This window comes from Thamnophis elegans, chromosome 5 (genome assembly GCF_009769535.1).
Source record: "Thamnophis elegans isolate rThaEle1 chromosome 5, rThaEle1.pri, whole genome shotgun sequence".
Lineage (NCBI taxonomy): Eukaryota > Metazoa > Chordata > Lepidosauria > Squamata > Colubridae > Thamnophis > Thamnophis elegans.
Window position 1 is genome coordinate 53,874,710 of NC_045545.1, and position 15,094 is coordinate 53,889,803.

A 15,094-nucleotide genomic window follows, 5' to 3' on the forward strand; every position below is an offset into this window, starting at 1 on the left:
GTTATGCAGTATATCATTGCAATGATATATTTTTATGATTTAATAGACATTTAGGAAGAATGAACAAATGGTTCATAACTCTTAACTCTTTAAAAGTTGTTTTGTTACTTACAAAACTGACTAACTTATTATTCAGTGAGGTTAATCACATCTAAGCATATTCAATGTTTTTACAATATGCCAATGAATTCAAATTTTAGTATATTTGTTGCTGAATAGTATTTGAATAAAGCTGATTGGTGGTATTTATGTACATACCGATAGTCATTAAAAGGAGATTGGAGTTAAAACAAGGCATCAAATTAATGAATTTTAAGATCAACTACTATTGATTCCAACTTTATACATGAAATTTGCTTTTTTAATAAATAAAAACATGTAATCATAGCAGAACCCCTTCAAAAGTGATAAATCACTTCAGACTGCAGTATTAAGTACAGCTATCAAAAAGTGCTTTGTTCTGAATTAAACATTAATTATATTAGAATCATTCTGCAAATTGTTTTTATGAGTTAACTTTCGTAACTGTAATCATACTGCTATACTTATACGTTTTCTATTTTTAAAAGTTGGTTAACTTTTTACTGCTGTTCTCATAGCTCCTGAAAACAAAGACAGCTTTATCTTTGAATTTTTCAAAACTAAAGACAGATCACATTTCATTTGCAGCTTTACTGCTCAGTAATTGTATTCTGCATAGATTATTTCAATAACTGCATGAAAATATTATTTCTCTCTATAGCCATGATGGTGAACCGCTGGCACGCGTGCCACAGGTGGCATGCAGAGCCATTTGATAGGGCACCCCAGGTGTTGCCGTTAGGTTCAGTGCGCATGTGCATGCTGGCCAGCTGACTTTGGCCTTCTTTTTCGGTCGTTTTTTACCCTCCAGAGGCTTCCCTGGTGCATCAACCGGAGGTTCGGGAATGGACTCCAGTTTGCCCATAGGGCCATTTTTCACCCTCTGGAGGCTTCAGGGAAGCCGCCTGAGGGCGAGAAAAAGCCCTACAGGCAACTCGGAAGTGACTTCTGGTATGTTCATAGGGCCGTTTTTCGCCCTCTGGAGGATGAAAAATGGCCGTAAGGACAAACTGGAAGTCACTGTTCCCGAACTTCCAGGTTGCTTCTACAGCTGCTTTTTGGCCTTCCAGAGGCTTCAGGGAAGCTCCTGAAGCTTCCGGGGGGAGAGAGGCTTTTGTTTCCCTCCCCAAGCTCCTAGAAAAGCCTCTGGAGCCTCGGGAGGGTGAAAAAAGCTCACCCAAAGTGGGGGGGAGTGCTGGTCGTGCGCTCATGCTCACTGGGGTCGGGCGCTCATGCATGCTGGGGTTGTGCATGCATGTTGGGGTCATGAGCATAGTATGGGTGTGGGTATGCCCATGCACAACCCCGCTGTGCTCCCCTTGCTTTTGCAACACGATCCAAAAAAGGTGAGCCATCACTGCTCTACAGCATGTTGATTTTCATATAGTTAAAATTATATATATGTAAAAGAACCTTGTAATGGAGTTTAAGAAGCACAGATAAACATATATCTGGTTCTTAAGTAGTTGTTACACCTCCTCCCTTCCAAATAGCAGATTTGAGAAATGAACAGAATGTAATTCCTGGGGAAAAATTGTCTACCATCTTTTGGATCTTCTTAATTCTCGCATATTTTGCTACTCAATGTTATTAGAACTTCCTGTCTTGCCAATATAGAAAAGGAGTCTGACCACACTGAAATATTGTTATTATTTCATAACATCATCAAACATGTGATGTGCCCCTTAGATAATGCCCCTGGATACGCTATCTTTTATTGCAATAACTGCAACTAAATGCTTTCTATAAGTGAAAAGTCTGACCCACTCCTCCTTTGTAAACTGCTTCAGCTTTTCTAAAACTAGATAAATTTGGCATGGGGCCAGGTTATTTGAGGGACCCTATCTGATGAATCATATCTACTCATCCCATCAGGTTTGGTAAAGAAAGTCTCATCCACTAAGGAATATGTAACAAACCAAAGAAGAGAGTCTTTGGACCATTTCCCCAAGAACAGATTGGTCTTGACCTTGCTGCCCTTCCAAAGGGCATGAAAACATACCTTTGCCATCTGGATATCCTGTAATGTCAGTATGGAACGTGCAAAGTGCAAACTGAGTGGGCTCCCTTGCAGATTCTGTTTTTAATAGTTTTTATTGATTTTTAATTACATTTGTTTTGATTTGGGTTATTTTGGAGTATAATTTTTGTATTTTTACCTGTATGTGAAATGAGCAGCTATATAGATTTATCAGATAAATAAGTATTAAATAAACTAGTCACTTCAGGTCCCATGACAACATTTCCTTGGGGTTTAAACTAAACTTTGATTTGGCCATTTCAAAACTCTGAATGTATTGTTCATCCATTCCCTCATCAAGCTGCTTGTATGTTTATTACTGTTTTTGTGACATAACCCACAACTTCCCCTGACAGACAGCTGGCCTGATATTCTCTGGTTTAATTCTGATACAAAGTAGAATTCATTCTTCCTTCAAAGATAGCATGTCATCAAAACCTGAAGGCATTCCTTCTACAGCCCACTCTAAAAAAGTCTGATATGTCATCTAGATACATATAGGCAAACTTTGGATAATTATTGATGTTTTTCTTAATGACCACTATTATGCTATTTTTCCCTGAATCCAACTTTTACCCTATATTTTATGATGATGGAATTATGATTTTTTGGGGGGGCCAGGTCTAAAGAGGGAAGCCTATAGATCCCAGAATATTGTTCTGAGGTTCCTTGAGACTTGTGATTTAAAATGATTTCACTAGAATAACCATTCAGTATTACCTCAAATCTTTTTTCCATTTCATGACTGTTTATGGATCAGTAGAATGCCTCAAGACTTTGGAAAAATTTCAAAATCTGTTTCTTATTCTGAAAAGGGTATAACATGCCTCTACTGTATGGGTGACAGCCAAAGTTTGTGAGATTTATATAAGTCAAGGCTGGTCCTAATTATCCTTTAATTTAATTGATTGTCCTAGGAGGGTAATTACTTGCACACACACATGCAAGAAGGAGGACCCTTATGAAGTTGTATAACATTCAAATGTACAATATTTCATAAAATACTTTTACAGAAAACTGTTAACTTAGCTGGAAAGTTGTATCTCTTTCAGTCACAGACAGCCAACAAACTAGTCATTCCCCAATATGCACTCTTCAGACATATAGGTTCCAGCTCCCAGAAATATTTATACTACCTGGAGAGTATCCAGCTGGAGAAAACTACATTAATAAATTACTCATATTGATCCAATGTGTATGAAATTTCCACCAATTGTGTTTCAATCCTGATGCCTTGACAGGTAAGCATTTAAAAGAAAAAGATATGAACATTTTTACATGGACAAATATGGGAATCTAAGTTGGAGGTTTTCCAGAATCAATATAAAATGCAAAATAGAATTCTCTTTGTAGGTCATAATTTTTTATGGTATGACTTTCTTTACCTTTGAATTCCATATTAGCAGCATCTTCCAGCAGCTCTTCTTTCATGTTATTGAGGGTTTCAATTATCATTTCTTTCATTTCTTCTTGTTTGCGGTTGGCTATACCCATCAGAGATTCGTACAGCTCATTCTCTTTCTTCCGCGTATACTCTAAACGCTTTGGAGTGATTTGCAGGTCTCGTTGCATATCAAAGGCTTGGTTGATGAAAATGTCTAAGCAACGGTAGTGTACAATGTTCAAAATGGTAGCAGCATCTACCAAGCGCTGTTGTAGTACTTGTTTGGAGAAAGTGCTAAGCAGACGAATCTTATCAGACTGTTCTACCAACATGCTTTGGGCTTTGGCATCAGTGCTAGGAGCTCCACAACTGCAATGGTTGCTACTAAGATAATCTAAATCTAGCAGTTGCCGAAAAAGGGAAGACTTTTCAGTTTCCACATTTTGAGGAGATATTAGTTCAGATCCCAAATTTAATACTTTGAAAAAGAAGATGGGTAAAGCAAACTTTTCTTTAATTTCTTGCAACTCGTTCATGTCCAGTGTTGAAAGTTCAGCCTCACTGATGGCAAAAGTGGTGACTGGAAGAACGCTGTTGATGTATTCTCCCAAAGTGTCTTCAGCTGACTGGAATCCCCGACATGGAGCTATCACAATATCCATTTCCTGAAGATAGCAAAGCATTAAAAATTTAACATTAAGGGTTGATTTGAGCTTTGCATCCAGCACGCCCTCCCTTCCACATCCATAGCAAGACATGTATCTCTCCTGCTTTTAAGGGGAATCTGAGAAAATTAAACATAGTAACACTCTTTAAGAACAATGAAAGTCCTAATTTTGTATAAGCAAAGACAGTCCTCCCTCATTTTTTCCTTTAACTCAATATATATATACAGAATATGTTCTAACATGTTCTGACTTAGGTTGGCCTGTAATAATTTTATATGTGTGTGTTAAATTACATTGGCTGTAAAAACATTTGTTTTTAAAAATCTATACAGTATTCATGTAAAACCTCAGCAGCACTATATCTCTATATTTATGGCCTCTGCATGTTTTGAAATATATCTTGACACACCTGTTTAAGTCAGCTCATTACTTGATGTTCCTTTGATATACTGTAAGTTTGCAAACATGAATAGCAGACTGGGTGTTGGTTCTTACCTGATACGCTCATTCTCCAGTAGGTGGAGACATCATCCAGGCATGGGATATGACTCCGTCTGGGTCTACAAGTATTAAAGCCACACCCACAAAGCTCCTCCCCAGAAATAGACTCAGTCAATCCTTCTATTAGCTGTGTCTCCCTATCTCTCCTTGCTAATTTCCTTTACCTTTCTCTAAAAATCCTCAAAATATCTTCAAACCTTCTAAATTGGCTTCCTCCCAAACTGCTATCAATCAGGCCTCCGCTCTTCAAGTGTTTCAGCCTTTATAAGGCTTTTGCCTCTCTCTGGTTTGGCTGCCTCAGCAACTAACAGCCTTCATGGCCAGCCTACGAGGTTCGCCTCAGGCTCCCTTATTGCCGCTCATCGCTGTCGCGCTGTCCGAAAAAGCCCAAGCCTCTAAAAAAGGTTTTTGCTGCAGCCGGACGCCTCAGGGACAATCGCTGTAGCTGTGCACACTGGAGAAGCCTCCTTTAATCGCAGAGGTAACAGAGTTCACCTTCCAAGCCTCCACAGCCTCCTCCTTCAGCTCCTGATACCTCTCCTCACACCGGAGCGCTTGACGGGCAGTAAAACTGCCGGGCTATAAGGTGCCTTGTCAGCTCGCCACCTCAGCCCTTCCTCAGGGCCCGGTCTACTAACTGAAGGCAATTAATGTGGGTGCAAAAACAGTGGCGGCCATTTCATTTGGGGAGGAAGCCTTCTACGACGCTTTGTAAGATCTCTGCTGGTTAGAAGAGTAATCGTTAGTAACGGCAACCAACAGAACCCTTCCCGGGGGGGGATTCACCCAGCCCAGTTGCCCCTTCTGCTCCAGTCCCCTCTGAGCCTAGGAGCAAAAAGAGAGGCCATTCCAAGCCTTCTGCTGCCAAGTCTGCCAAGGCCCCTAGGCCTGCTCCTCCTCATGAGGCCCAGGAAACTACCACTCGTAGTGCAGCTACTGACAAGGCCCCTGCTCCTGCTCCACGAAAGGCCACTTCCAAGACCAATCATTGCTCTATTCCTGTCCCCACTCCTAGGGTTTCTCCTCCAACTAATTTCAATCCTATGAAGGACCTCTCCACTGATACTGATGGGGATGTCTCCCCGCCTCAATTTCTCCCTTAAACCCTGAGGATGGGATTGGATTTCAAGGGGATTCAGATTCTGAAGGGGATGGCAGCATCACCCTGGACATAGATGTGGGTTCCCCTGCCCCCAGGGTTGTCGCCATCAACCCTGATGATATGGCTAACATCATAGCAGCTGCCATTGAGCAGGGCATTGCTGCAAACCTTCAGCATCAACCTCCTGCTGCTGCCATGCCTCATTGCTCCACTACCAACAAATCTAAGAGGGGTCATTCTATCCAGGCCCAAGGGTCGACTTCTGCAAGTGTTTCTCAGCCTCCCATTGTGGATACTGAGGAGCAGGTCACTTGTGATTCTGACCTGTCAGAGGATGAGGATTTGACCCCTGCTCCTTCTGCCTTATTGGGTCTATTCAAGCATGCCTTATTTCGTTCCCTCTTGTTTAAAGCCAAGAAAGTCTCTGGTACTCCGGCCTCTAAACCATCCTCCTCCTCAGAGGCATACAAGTCAGATACCACTGACCCCCTCTTCTCACGCCCTCCCCTGAAACTGTTCCTGCAGGTGATTCAAAATCAGTGGGTTTCTCCAGGGTCAGGGCCCCTTCCTTCCACTCTGGACAAACAGTTGTATAATGTCAGCCCAGAGCTCTCTAAACTTTTGGAGGTTCCTTCCATTGATCTGCCAGTGGTTTCCTTGTCATCACCTAACGTGGCCACCACTGCTCCAGAGGATGCTCTCCACCCTGAGGACAAATGTTTTGAGCAGTCACTGGTAAAGGGCCATCAGTCCGCTGCATGGGTGGTCAAGGCAGCCTCTTCTGCTTCATTTTTCAACATGGCCGCTCTTTATTGGCTAAAGCAGATGCAGGACAGGATCCCTCCTGCAGATTCCCAAACACACCAGGATATCAACATGCTCAAAGCGGCAATGGAGTATGCGGAAGATGCCTCTCTGGATGCGGCATGTTTCTCTCCCAGGTCCATGGCTTCTAACATCAGCACAAGGCATCTTCTTTGGCTGAAGCAGTGGCAAGAGCAAAGTGGCGCTTGGCGTCCACACCATTCTCACCCGGCCTGCTCTTTGGTCCTCCTCTGGAGCCTCTCTTGGTAGAGTCCAAAGACAAGCGCAAGGTGCTTCCTTCTGCAAACCGCAAGTCTGACCCTAAACCCTCTTCTTTCTTCCAGGCGGTACACCACAGTGCGAATGCCCGCCAAGTGGCATCGTAAATGTGGTTAGTAGAGCTTCTGCATGATGCTTGAATGGTAGCAATGACGGTGAGGGAGATGTTATCGGCTGTTAAGGCTTGTCGCTCAATCGCCATGTGGTTAATAGTAGCCACTGGGGGTTGGGATGACAAACTGACCCTTGGTGTAGAGACAGGAGAGACTGTGGAATGTGCCATGGAGTGAAGATTGAGTCACTAGTTCAGCATACCAAGGCCGACGTGGCCAATTCGGCGCTAGCAACAATAGTTCTGCCTCCTGCTCCAACATTTTCCGAATTACTCTCTGAATGAGGGGAAGGGGCGGAAATGCATACAAGAGACCTTTGAGTCAATGGCACCTGAGGGCGTCTACTCCTTCTGCCATGGGACCCATGAACCGCAAGTAATACCTGGGTACCTGGTTGTTGTCTGCCGTCGCAAACAGGTCTAGGACTGGGAGACCGAATCGTAGTGTCAGTCAATGGAAGAGGTTTGGATGGATGCTCCACTCTGCCTGATCTATACTGGTCCTGCTCAGCCAGTCTGCCTGGACGTTGGAGGCTCCTGAGATGTGCTCTGTCCTGAGAGATGACAGGTGAGATTCTGCCCACCGGTACAACAGATTGGATTCCTGGCATCAGAGGCCAGGAACATGTTCCCCCTGCCTGTTTATGTGTGCCTTGGTCGTGGTATTGTCTGTTAGGACTTATATGTAACTATGTTGAACCCTATGAACCCTATGTTGAAATTGTCTGAGGGCAAAGCGAACTGCCCATAACTCTAGCCAATTTATGCTGCTTTGGCTCTCTTCGAAGGACCACTGACCCTGAGCCACTAAGTCCTGCATGTGTCCCCCACCCCATCAGACTTGCATCCATCTTAAGTGTGAGACGGTCCGGATCCCTGAACAAGGTCCCTTGCGAAATTGCCGGGGACTGCCACCATTTGAGGGACTGTAAGACCTGACTGGGAATGGAAACCCGGAGAGGGGAGCAGCTCCTTTTGATGCAGAAGCATGAACCATTGAAGAGTCCTCCTGTGGAACCTGGCCCATGGGACAACCCCGAAGCAAGACACTATCTTGCCCAAAACTTGGGAGAGAAGAAGGGATGCCTTGCGTAGTCACAGCACCTTCCTGACAATTTCCCTCAGACTGAGAATGCAGTCGTTGGACAGAAACACCCTCCCACCATGGTGTCTATCAAGACCCCGAGATGAAGAATGCAAGTGCCGGGAACAAGGTGACTCTTCTTGAGATTCACTCCAAACCTGTGATTCCTCAGGGTGTGAATGGTGAGAGTAAGATCTCTTTCTGCTTGAGTCGGAGACCTGGACAACAAGAGGATGTCATCCAGGTAACAGAGAATCCAAACTGGAGATGACCTGATGTAGGTGGCTAGAGCAGCCAGCATCTTTGTGAATACCCTGGGGGCCGAGGATAGTCCGAACGGAAGAGCTCGGTACTGGAAGTGCCTCCCCCCATAAGAGAAATGGAGATATTTTCGGTGGTCTATGAAGATGGGAATATGAAGGTAAGCTTCGGTCAAGTCTACTGACGTGAGGAAGTTGCCTTTCCTGACTCCCTGCAGGATAATGTGCAGAGAATGCATTTTGAACTGCTGGTAGACAATATGGCGGTTCAACTATTTTAGATCCAAAATTGCCTCCATCCCCCGGAATTCTTCAGTACCACAAACAGGCTGGAATAAAAACCCTGCCCTTCCTGATGGGGAGGAACCTGTTGGATGGCCCGGATCTCTAGCAGGTACTGAATGGCCTGTTCCATCAGCACCCTCTTGCAAGGACACCGAGAGACCAGGCATGGTGTAAAGTGTTCCTGGAGGATGGAGAGGAATTCCAGCATGAGGCCAAATTTGAATGTTTTGAGTACCCAATTGTCTGTTGTAGTCTCTTCCCAGCTGTGGGCAAAGAACGCCAGGCGGCCTCCGATCGGAAGAGAGTCCAGATAGTTATTTTTGTCATGAAAATTGGTGGTTGCTTCCTCCACGGTAAGACTTCTTGGGGGGTAAATGCTGTGCGTTTCTGTTAGATCTGTCCTGGTGAGATCCCTGTTTGGGAGTGTAGGACTGACACTGTGGATGGGAGAATGACGTTCTCCCCCATCCCCCAGCCAAAAGGGCGACCTCCTGTGGTAAGGAGCAGGACAACTGTCCTATTTTTTATTTATGGATGAAAGGACCTTGGGCTTGTCTTTAGATTCCATGAGGTACGGATCCAAGAGAGTACCAAATAATTGGGTGCCACTGAAGGGGGAGGCTGCTAGGTGCCACTTGGTACGGATATCCGCCTGCCATGGCTTGGGCCAAAGCAGACGTCTGGCCGTGACACAAAGAGGCCATGGCTTTGGAAGCAAACCTGGCAGCATTGAGAAAAGAATCAGCCTCAAATTCAACGGCTGCCCTAATCTTGTCGAAGTCCCTATGTGATTTAGTGTCAGTAGGAGAAATGTGCTCCTGCAGCTGTTCAATCCAAACTATGGCTGCTCTAGAGAAAAAGGAAGTGGCAGTGGAGGCAGGAAGATCTTGGGAACAGGAATCACCTCCTTTTCCACAGTAGGTTCAGTGAATGGGGTACTGAAATCCTCAGTTATAGCCGGTTCTGCTGGTTTTTCTTGTGGGGTGGAAACTGAAGCAGAAGATGGTAAGTTAGCAGCTTTAATGGCCTTAAGCAGTAGGGACTTAGAACACTCAGTTTTAAATAATCCGGCAAAGGCCGGGGCATCTGGGGTGACCACCTCGTTGTCAGACAGATCTGAATCCCGCAGGTTATCTAGTTCACCACCAACCGAGGCCTGAGAAGTAGAAGCAGAGGGATCAGGTTGTTGAGCAGCTGCAGCTATGCTTGCGGCTATGTGATGGAGCAGGTTGGGGGCGCTGCTGTAGGCCAGCAGCCATGACCTGTTTGATGATTTCAGCAATGATGGTTGCCATATCTGCAGGAGAGGTGTATATGGCTTGGGGAACCCCTGAACCATACGCAATAGGGAGGAAAGCCCGCTCAAAGGTGCGCTCCCTATTGAGAGGGACATCAAAGAAATTGCCTCTGTTGTCAGGTTCTACAGAGGAGGAGGACTCAGAAGAAGACAATTCCCCATCTGAATCTGCCAATGAAGGGCAAGGGCCCATGGGTGGCAAGACAGGTGGATCTGGGGAGACAACTTGGTGACCCTCGGGAGGAGGGCTGGGCAGTTAGAACTTGTTGTTTTGGGGCCCTCTGAAATTCTTTCTCAAGAGCCTTCTGCCTTTGTTCTTCTGCCCTGGTAGTGGCTTTAGAGACCTTGGGGTTCACCTCTAAGGAAGAAGCCTCTTTGGCCTGCCTCTTCCTACTGTTCTTCACCCCCGATGGCCCTGCCTCCTCTAATCCTTTATCTGCAGACACAGCTTGATCAGCCATCTCCTCCAACATAAATCAAGCCACAATAAAGATAGGCAACAGTCTCATCCGTTTGATGGCCAGACGCTCCTGATCCGGTCCACCTGGAATGATCCTGGGTCGCTGGGCACTTGTAACAGCTGCTGCAGAGTTCGCGCCTTTTTTAAAGTGTCCAAAATGGCTGACATTTTTTCTTCCGAGGCTTTTCCAAGCCTCAAAATGGCCACCGCTATCTTCGTGGGCTTTCCAACCCGCAAAATGGCCACCGACACTCAAAGTGGCCGGGTGCTCCACAGAATGGCCACCGACTTCACCTGGAACAGCTGCACATGAAAGGGCTGGTCGTGTGTCTTTCGAGTGGCCAGATTCCAGGAGCGCCTTGGGGAAACAGCTACTGAGCCGTAGCTTGTGAGCTGGCCGATCTGACTGCAAGGCAGGCTTCCTGAGCTAACTCGTGGCTGCAGGCAGTCAGAACGGTTGAAGAGAGACAGCCTGAAAGCAGTTTTGAATTTCCCTCCAATTTATCAGAAGAAAAAAATGATTTAGAAAGCCAATTTAAAGGAAAAAAATTGTAAAAAATCGCCAATTAATGCTATAAAGCTAAAATTAGGAGGAGAGATCAATTATCACTGCTAGTCCTGGTTTGCAAACATGAATAGCAGAATTGTAATATATTCTGGCAAACATTCCCTGAACTGATATAATTTGCTTGATTTTTCACAGAAACAATTTATTACACATTTTAATCATATTTTCAGCAGAATCAGAACCATGCCAAATATTATATTACATTAAATCACAATTCCACCTCCTCCAATGCAAATGTGTTGTGAAAAATGAAGTAAAGAGCCAGGTTTAAAAGAATTTCAGGCATCAAAAGTATTGTTTTGGTTGATTCAGATTCATACTACTCTTAAAACATTATATAAGCTAAGAACTGGTAATATAAAAAAGATCAAAGTAAATTTAAGAAAGAAGGTGTTTTGTCTTTGAACAAGCATCAAACAAATATTCATGCTGTCTGAGACACAGTTTTTCAAACATTTTTACTGTTCCACCCTGAACAATCCAAAGTGGAGCATAACATGCATGATAACATATAAAGCCACTTCAATACATCACTGTTTTCCAAAATTCCTGCAACTCTCAAAACAAACTGTTAATTGCCATTTGCCTGACTGTCATGAGACTTCAGAGCATAGAATACAAAAACTGATGTTGCTAGGCAAAAGTGAAAGTTAAGATAAAGATTCATGTGCAAATCAACATTTGCCATGAAAGATGACTCACATCGATCACAGTAAACAAAGTCAATGAAGTGGAAAGAATTAGATATCTCAATATGACAACTAATCTTATTTGATGAACACAAGCTAAAGTGAGTATTCTTGCTAGCTCTTATCAGTAGTTTTCTTTTAGCATTTGCCTCTTCTCACACAGGATAACAGAACTGCTAAGTATAATGTTAATATTCCACGGAGGAACCTATTTCTGCAACTGGATTTAATGTCTGGAAATTAAACTTATACAGCTTAAAACATTCTCAATCAAATTAACTTTGCAAAAAAATGTAAGTGATGAGTTAACAACTTCAGGAGATTCACTCATTGACTCAGCCGAATAACATAATTTAGTGGAAAAGAATTATCCTAATTGAATTAAATAGATGTTAGAACTATAAATAAAGGAATTGGATAGCAAGTACCATCTTAAAATAATATTTTTCTTTTAAAAGAGGGAACATTGTTAACACAATTAATACATTTTAATCATTAGCTGAAACCCTGTTCACATCCTTTTTTTAATAGCCAGTTTTGCTTTTTGGTATGCAGTCTTTTTTAAAAATATATCCATAATAAGATAAAAAGCAAATACAATTACCTACAAATAAGAATCAGCAATATGTGTAGGTAACAGGAAAAGAGAAACTTATATTTTATACGTTCCATCCTGAGAGAACCCACTGGTGTTCTGCCACAATGTGTCAGAACTGACCAGTACTTTTCTCACTTTATTAGATAGTGCTGCATATAGCTAATAACCCTATCATTACTTATTCTAAAATAGGTAAATATAGTGGGATAGCAATAAAAAGAGAGTACAAAAGATTATATGGGAAGTACAACACAGCATTATGATAGGAAGGGCATGAGTAAGCTGGAAATGAGCATGTCACTAAGAAATATAGGATAAGAAAAAGCAAGCAAGCATATAGATAGTCCTCTATCTACAACCATAACTGAGCCCAACATTTCTGTTGCTAAGCAAGTCAGAGTGAGTTTTGCCCCATTTTATGATCTTTTTTGCCACACTTGTTAAGCAAATAGTTGCAGTTGTTAAGTGAATCTGACTTCCCCAATTGACTTTGCTTGTTGGAAGCCAGCTGGGGAAGTTACAAATGGTATTCAAATGACTCCAGGACATATACATACCAGTTGCCAAGTGTCTGAATTTTGGTCACATGATCATCAGGATGCTAGAACAGTCGTAGGTATAAAAAGCAGTCATAAATCAGTGCTGCTGTTACTTCATATGGTCCTAAACAAATGGCTGTAAATTGAGGACTACCTGTATGTTAAGGTGGATAGTTTTGAATTATGGAATGTTTGTGTGAATATGGAGTTGTAGTTTGATTGAAATAGTATGAGAAACATGATAAATTCAGGTGTTGTTAGTGGGACTGAGAACTGTAAAAAAAAAACTTTTACATGAATAGAAAACTGCTTCAAAGCATGGATTCCTATTGCACCAGGACATACTGCAAAAAATATAATATACATCTTCAATCAGGAAGGAAGATCAGAAAACTACATATTATAGCATTGGCTAATGAAACAATTTAAAGAAAGAGAAAGAGCCAGACCACAAAATAGTATTTACTATAAACCTATAATAATATATCACACCTGCCTGCAGAGAAAGATTTCCATATAAAATAAAACTTTAAGTTTTGAATAAAAGTAGCAGCAAAGTAGAAATTGCACACTAGCTACAGACAGTGAAAAGTTGTAATAAAAAGTAATGTACAATTTTTTCGGGCACAGATAAAGAAAAACAAATTTGCAATAAATTTGAACACTTTATTGGAAAGCAAGATAGGATCAAACTACATTCTTACATACTATGAAAAGAGTTAAAATATTCAGTATTACTGCTTGGAAATTTATGAATTTTGCAAAAATCTCCTTAATTACAGAAGAATATTTTTTTAAAGATTTGAATAATATAAGTAGCACTATGTATTTAATTTTATCAGAATTCAAATAGTAATTTAATTGATTAAAATCCAATTTGAATTCAACCCTCATTTTTTCCCCAGTTACAGCATAGTAAACATCTTTTCTACTGTTCTATTTTTCTACTTTAAGGGCATTTTGCCCTAAAAATGTGAAGTACAACTTCTAGAATTTATAGCTTTGTGGGAATTAAAGTCTAATGCAGTTGGAAGAAAAGGCTAGAACACTTATTGGTCAGTTAAGCAGTCCCAATCTACTTTTCCACAACTTTTCCCCCCCATCCTCTCAACTTACAATGTATGATTATATAAATGCTCAACTAACGGGTTAAGAACAATGTAATTCAGAACCTTCTTGCATCTGATCTCAATTTGCATACCAAGAACTAATAACTTTAAGAATTTACTTTAAAAAAAGAAAAGGCTAGCAACATATTTTTTACAATGTTTGAATGAAAAATAATGATTTAATCAGAGCTACATAAGGCATAAAAACCACATAGTAAGTTGAATTAGATTAACAGTAACTCTAACAGTTGGAAACCAAAACAATTTTATTCAAGCCAAACATTTTTAAATCTGGTTAAATAAATCTGTATTTTACAAGTACATCTTCTATTCCTTGTCTTTTCTCTGATAGAAGTCCATGTTAAAATGACAAACCTGGACCTAGCTATTTCTACCTACTTAATTTAATTGATATTTCAATTAATTTCTTTTATTTAAAATTCCATAAATGGAAAATCTAACAATGGTGCTTTTGCGGGAGATGGTTGAATTTTTTTAAAAAAAACCTCTCACTTTACTATTCCTTATGATGCAAATACTGAATTTGTCCTAACTATATATCCTGAATCTAACAAAGGTATATTTTTCACTGATTCACGAAATTCACAAAACACCTTTGAGTTGTGTTCCATAAATTAAGTTACATAAATGAAACTAGACTGACATATTTAGCTGAAGTGCATGACATCAAAAGCAATGATTCTCTGCCCTCACATTCCAATTCATTCCATATTATCAACATTCCAATGTGAAGATATAGTAAAAAAATAGACTTGCAGGCAAACTTTCTAAGGCTAGTAGTAATACAACACGATTCTCATGTAAAAGATAGGCAGTCCAAATAAAAAGAAACTGTACTTAATATTAACTAAAATGCACTAATATTCAATTAAGGGATACAATATTTAAGTACAATAAAGGATAAGGAAAGGAACACTTAAATTTTATAAATGTAAATTCATAATCTTAATTAGGGTTAAGCCGAGGGTTGGCCAAGTATGCCAATCAGGGGAAGATCTAAATGTTTCCTTTCGAACCAAAGTTTCTTTACTTCAAACTGCATCCTCCATATTTCACACTCTATAGAAACAGTAGTTTTAAATTCAGAGACAAATGATGAAATTAAACTTAGGGATGAATTCAAACTCTTATATTTTTAAAGTTGTTGTTTGTTCTAGCTGTAGAATCTCTTCATCTATGTTCAAAATAAAAAAAAATGTAACATTAATGAAAAGGCTTCATGGCAAAACTACT

At 41.3% G+C, this 15,094-nt stretch overlaps 1 protein-coding gene across 1 annotated transcript in view; it reads right to left on the bottom strand.

The window, feature by feature from the left end:
- Window positions 1-15,094, bottom strand: part of DSTYK (dual serine/threonine and tyrosine protein kinase) — a 45,988-nt gene that overhangs the window by 17,039 nt on the left and 13,855 nt on the right. Inside the window, exon 3 of the mRNA XM_032217701.1 lies at window positions 3,487-4,150. Coding sequence (XP_032073592.1) covers window positions 3,487-4,150 — 664 coding nt within the window. The remainder of the gene's footprint in view (window positions 1-3,486; window positions 4,151-15,094) is intronic.